We start from the raw sequence: 6,000 nt of genomic DNA on the forward strand, positions 1-6,000 counted from the left end.
TGTCATTCAAATTTGGGCGCCCGTTGAGGTATTTTGAAATGGATGTCATGGTATACTTCTCTTGCTTCCATCTTACAGCCCAGCATTAGCGGAATGGATCCTCCCTTTGGGGATGCCTTTCAAAATTGCTCTTTTACTGACCAGGCACTGACCAGCACAGACCTGTTGGCTAACAGTTCTGACCCAGATTTCATGTATGAACTGGTAAGTTCATACACACAGTATTACTGTTCCCTTTTTATTCATACCTAGAGGATTTTCACACTACATAGAACTTGCAAACATGGAAAAACAAGTTATCGTGGCATTGTACTAATTTGTTCCTTTGTTTTAGTTAAATCATAGTTAATTTTCACTAAATTAAAAATGAGGGAATGAAATGGTAACCACACTCCAATGGTAACCAAATGTGGGAACAACTATAAAATGTGGCATTGAATTGATAAATAAAATAAGAATGTAATCATGTTCATTGATTTACTAAAAGGATATGGATTTTATAAAATATTTTTTACTTACAGTTTCTGCCCAGTAAATATTTTAGAGCTTAGCGTAACTAGAAAAATGTGTATTCTTTATCAAAGTGCCCATAGGGTTTTAAAATGTTATTTGTAATTTGCATGAGTTTTCATCTTTGGGCCTACTTGGAAGTTTGCTATGGGACCCAAGTGCTGTGCGTTTTATTAAATTTGATCAAATTAATTTTTCAGTACATAATGGTTACACATTGTGTCAGTATAGAGTGACAAATTGACAGTATTATTTTTGCGTAGTGTTTCAGAAGATAGCTAGAAGTAGTTGTGGCAACATTTCCACTATGGACAACAGTCATTAAACCAGGCTGCATACTGGGCTTGTCCAATAAAGGTTGTGAACCTCGTAAATATGAAAATAAAAACATTAACACAGTGCTTAAATGAGCAATGTGAAATCCTGAAACCTAACAGCCCTGAATTAATGACAACCCAAGGTAAAGTCTAGACTGTGTAAAACATGGAGGAAGATTACTCAGGGTTATGTTAATTACACTGGGGAATTCACTTCAAGTGTGAAAGCCCCACCAGTTCCTTTAGTCTGCTGTTTAAAGTTGAGTTACATTTTTCAATGTTTGCAGGATCGGGACATGACTTGTCGCCAGAGCCCTAGAGGAGATATTTTCACAGTTGGAGACTGCAAAGACTTGGACGGCATGGATCATCTACCTGAACTTGTAGATAACGACCCTGCTTACAGCTCCAACTTTGAGCAGTGGGACACATACTGGGAGGACTTGACCAAGTACACTCGGCTCACCAGTTGTGATATCTGGGGCACCAAGGAAGTGGATTTCTTGGGCCTTGATGACTTTTCCAGCCCTTACCAGGATGAGGAGGTGATAGGACAGACTCCGACCCTGGCCCAGCTCAACAGTGAGGACTCGCAGCCAGTTTGTGACACTCTTTACCATCCAGACTTGCTGGTGGGTCAAAAGCAGCTTTTGTTTCCACCTCCCACTGTGGCCAAGAAGACTAACAAACTCAGCCACTCAGCAACCAGCGCCTCATCAAGTCGCAACCCTCTGCCGGACTTTGCCGAGGGATCCCAGAAAGCTACTTGGCCTGTTCCCTCCAGCACTGACACAATGTCCAAGGGGCAGTTTCAGGGCCCTAGCAAAGCCTCAACTGCACCTATGGAAAACATGGATTATGTTCGCAAAGCCAAGGTACGCATCAGCGTACCACGCAAGCCTTTAGTAGAGAGCTCTGCCCAGATTAGTGTTTCTGCCTCTCCTCTTATCCAGGAGCACGAGTCTTCTGCTTCGCAGGTCAGCGAGGACCCACCGGTCATCGCTGCTAACACAGAATCCTCCATTAGCTGTGAAAAGAGAGTGGAGACTCCTAAACGAGAGGTACCGACTGGTCCTGGTCCAGAAATAGGGAACCTGAGGACGGTGCAACAGAAAGTCCACTTCACTGCAGCTACCGGCAGGGAAACCTTGCTCACCGTGAATGCCCTTGGATCCGACGCTTCTGCCGCTGACAAAAAGGAGGAGGAAGAGCACAACTACTCGTTATTCTTAACCAGGGCCAGGCTGGCAGGGAAAGCAACTGCTGACATGGAAGAAGAGGAAGAAGAAGAGGACGACGAAGGTGAAGAAGAGGAAGAGGAGGAGGAGGCAGAGGGATTGGATCTAGATGATGAAGACCACGATGAAGGGTTTGGCAGTGAACATGAGCTCTCAGAGAATGAAGAGGAAGAGGAGGAGGAAGATGAGGACTATGAGGGTGACAAAGACGACTACGTTAGTGACGCATTCTCAGAGCCAGGTGCAAAATGACATCTTTTTCTTGATGCTGTTGTAGACAAATGCATAAAAACTAGGGATGCTATGATAATGATACTGGTGTCAATACATGCTGTTCTGTACATTCGAAACAACACACAGCATCAGACTTTTGGAGGTACAAAATTCAATGCCACCAAATGAGTGCATAGTACAAATAGGCTTATAACTGAGTGAATGGAAAGAGAGAGTATATGGAGTTAATTCCCCTAGAATGTCATTGCTATTGAGTAGCATTTGGAAATCCAGTTCATTCTAGGAGTTAGCTGTTTGGAAAGTGCATTGTAGGTTGTGTGCAGATAACCAAAGGGATGTGAAACTAACAGATGATCTTAATGACATAAATTACATAAATTACTGTAAATTGTTGTGATGATACCCAAAAGCAAATGCATATATAGGTTCTTAAATGCGTGAATCTTTTTGGTTATTTATTTATTTAAATTTTCTTGTGTTTTATTTATTTATATGTTTGTTTGAGTGGCGTTATGGAGCAAAAAATGTAAGCATTTTGTAATGTGTGTGTACTTGAAGGTGTAGTCAACCCAAGGATGAAAATTTTCCATTTACTCACACTCATTGGTCCAAATTTGAATGAGTTTCTCTCTTCTGTTCAACATAAAAATATATATATATATTTTGAATAATGTGTGTAATCAAACAGTTCCTGGTCACAAGTAACTTCCATTGGATCGGGAAAAAATACTATGAAAAGTCAGTGGGCACCAGAAACTCTTTGGTTACCTGCATTCTTCCCTTTAAAGGAATAGTTCATCCAGAAATTTAAATTATCATCGATTGTTCACTCTCATGTTGTTCCAAAACCTCAAGACTTCAGTATGTTTCATTAAGATATTTTAACATTTCTGTCCCTCCATTAAAAGTCCAGTCCATTACATTTATTTATTTCCATTTTAAAAAGACATCGCAAAAGTAATCCATACGAATTGTGTAGTTTAATCCAAATCTTTTAAAGATACAAGATCGCTTTATATGATGAACAGATTCAATTTAGCCTTTTATTCACATATAAACATTGATCAACTCGCATACAAAGAGCACATCAAATATGGTAAAGAGAATTTTAGCCGTACTTCCTTGATGATCAAGAACAAACCTCATTGGTTCTTGTGCTCATACAAGCATGTTTGAGTTTCCGGTTACAACATTTGATGCAATGTCCCCATTTAAACAGCTAAGTAAACATGTAATTATTTATTTCTTTATTAAATTGCAATATGCACATTTTAATTTTGTAAAACATTTCTGACCGGTGCATATGATTAATTGCAGCAATTTGAAATTTGTATTTGTCAAATAGTGCAGACATAGAGACACCAGCAAAGATGACAGAAAACAGTTAGATAGGGATCTTTGAAGGATGCTAATTTTTTGTCAAAATCTAAGTGTGTCCTCCTCCACCCATCCTGTTGGAAACGTAAGAGACCCAAATTTTGTACCTGTCAAAAACAAGAATTGGAAACGCCACTCATTGGACAATTTTCTTTTGTTTTTTGTTTTCTCGTCTTGCAGTGTTTTGTTAGCTAGTCAGCTAAAATGAAGCCTGGAATGAAAAAAAGCTTTTTTTTCAGGTTGGTCTAAAGAACACGGAAGTGTTGCAGAAGATTTGGTTTGTAAACATTGTAATTTTATCTATTGCGGTATGCTTGTATAGTCAGCTGTATTTGCTGTTAAAGTAAATATTTGATGAAAATAATAATAATCAGTCTCACTGGACTGGACTGGTAAATACCGGTATACGTGACAGCAAATACCAAAACAGAAGTATCAGTGATTGTATTTGCCATTGTGTGCATCCCTAGTAAAAACTTGTGTCACTGCCATAATTTGAAACTATGAAGCTACTAATATCTTGAACGGGCCCTTGTGATTTGTTATGGTTGAATTGATATTATAATTGTACATTTACAAGATTATAAAGGCTTAGTGATTCTGTAAATGCAGGGTAGGAAAAGATCATTGTTCATTTCTTTCTTTGCTTCATTACCTTTCTGTCTTTCAAACAGGATGTGACACTGATATGGCTGATGAAGGCAAAGGCCTGACGGCTGGAGTTTCCAGGAAGAGGGGAAAGCGTCGATACTTTTGGGAGTACAGCGAGCAGCTCATCCCATCCAAACAGGAGCGCATGCTGAAACCCTCCGAATGGGACAGAGACACACTTCCCAGCAACATGTACCAAAAGAATGGCCTGCACCATGGTGAGACATTCACTGTACATCATATAAAATCTATGAGCAAAGAAGGACCTGTGTTCCAGATTATAATTACAGCAGATCACAGGATTTAAAGCTATTATAAAAATTCTCTTAAAGCCTGACATATTTAATTTTAATGTTTGTTTAGGAAAATACGCACTGAAGAAGTCGAGGCGGACGGATGTGGAAGATCTTACTCCGAACCCTCGGAAGCTGCTTCAGATTGGCAATGAACTCCGGAAACTCAATAAAGTTATTAGTGACCTGACTCCGGTTAGTGAGTTACCCCTAACCGCTCGGCCTCGGTCTCGAAAGGAGAAGAACAAGCTTGCATCAAGGTAAAGCTGTATCCACGTACTCCTTGAAATACTACTTTTTTATTTCTTAAAGCTCACATCCCAAGGTTTTTCCTTAAGCTTAAAATCCACTATAGAAAGACTGGTTGAACTACATTATGTGCTGCTTGTGATTAAAATGCTGAAATACAGCACACCAAAATGACTTTTTCAGTGAAACACTCTTCTTGATTCTTCTCTCCGGGTTTTTTTTTTTTTTTTAGGGCCTGCAGGCTGAAAAAGAAAGCTCAGTATGAAGCCAACAAAGTCAAGTTATGGGGGCTTGGAACTGAATATGGTACATTGTTTAGACATGGAAATTAAATATTAAAGGAAGTACTTGATATAGTTTATTTTAGAGTGTAGATTGAGTGTAACCACTTTGCTTACCATTGAAATGAGACCAGTTTTTAGATCAGTTAAGTTTTTGTGCATACTTACAACCGAGCAAATTTACCAAGAATGAGACAAAGATATGATTGTCTTCTTTTTCAGATCGTTTGCTGTTTGTGATCAATGCAATCAAAGAAGAGATTGTCAGCAGAGTTCAGGATATCTCACATGACAAAGGAACAAGCATGACCGAGAAGCTGGATAAACTCATTGAGGATACCTTAGGTAAGAAAATGTGCTACATTGCATTATTATTAACACTTGTAAAACATTGCAAATGCGAATTATGTGTGATCTTGTACAAGATGTCTTCAAGTTTCTCCTCGAGTACACCACTAACAACTCGATACATCTTACTAGCTGAGTTGCAAGAAATCTGCATGCTTTACAAGCATGATCAAGCTGCGTCTTCTCCAGCAGCTGCTATCCTTGTGTCTTCAAGAATTTTAAGTGCCTTCACATTGCTTCGCTCCATGCTGCGACCTCTGTTGTATTGAAACGGTTTTCTGAAGAAATTTTTGTTAGCACATCACAATCAGCACATCGTCTCATCCTACTGTTCTATAAGTTCCAAAAACAGCTTTAAAAGAACACAAGATGAATATTTTTTAAATATTATGTTGGAAGCTCATGATCTCAGCATAGACTGGGAAGTAATCAGCCTGTAACTAACAACAAAACTCTGTTAAAACTTTCCCTTTAAGATCAAGGTAGGATACTTTGCTACTCT

The 6,000-nt window shown here is 39.0% G+C and overlaps 1 protein-coding gene across 1 annotated transcript in view; it reads left to right on the forward strand.

The window, feature by feature from the left end:
* The window catches only part of LOC132130580 (CREB3 regulatory factor-like), a 29,847-nt gene extending 24,065 nt beyond the window's left edge, over positions 1–5,782 (forward strand). Inside the window, exons 3-8 of the mRNA XM_059542327.1 lie at positions 79–204; positions 1,115–2,306; positions 4,351–4,545; positions 4,691–4,880; positions 5,102–5,175; positions 5,373–5,782. Of these exons, the coding sequence (XP_059398310.1) occupies positions 79–204; positions 1,115–2,306; positions 4,351–4,545; positions 4,691–4,880; positions 5,102–5,175; positions 5,373–5,767 (2,172 nt within the window). The 3' untranslated portion in view covers positions 5,768–5,782. The remainder of the gene's footprint in view (positions 1–78; positions 205–1,114; positions 2,307–4,350; positions 4,546–4,690; positions 4,881–5,101; positions 5,176–5,372) is intronic.
* The last annotated feature ends 218 nt before the right edge of the window (positions 5,783–6,000 follow it).

This window comes from Carassius carassius, chromosome 47 (assembly GCF_963082965.1).
Source record: "Carassius carassius chromosome 47, fCarCar2.1, whole genome shotgun sequence".
Classification (NCBI taxonomy): domain Eukaryota; kingdom Metazoa; phylum Chordata; class Actinopteri; order Cypriniformes; family Cyprinidae; genus Carassius; species Carassius carassius.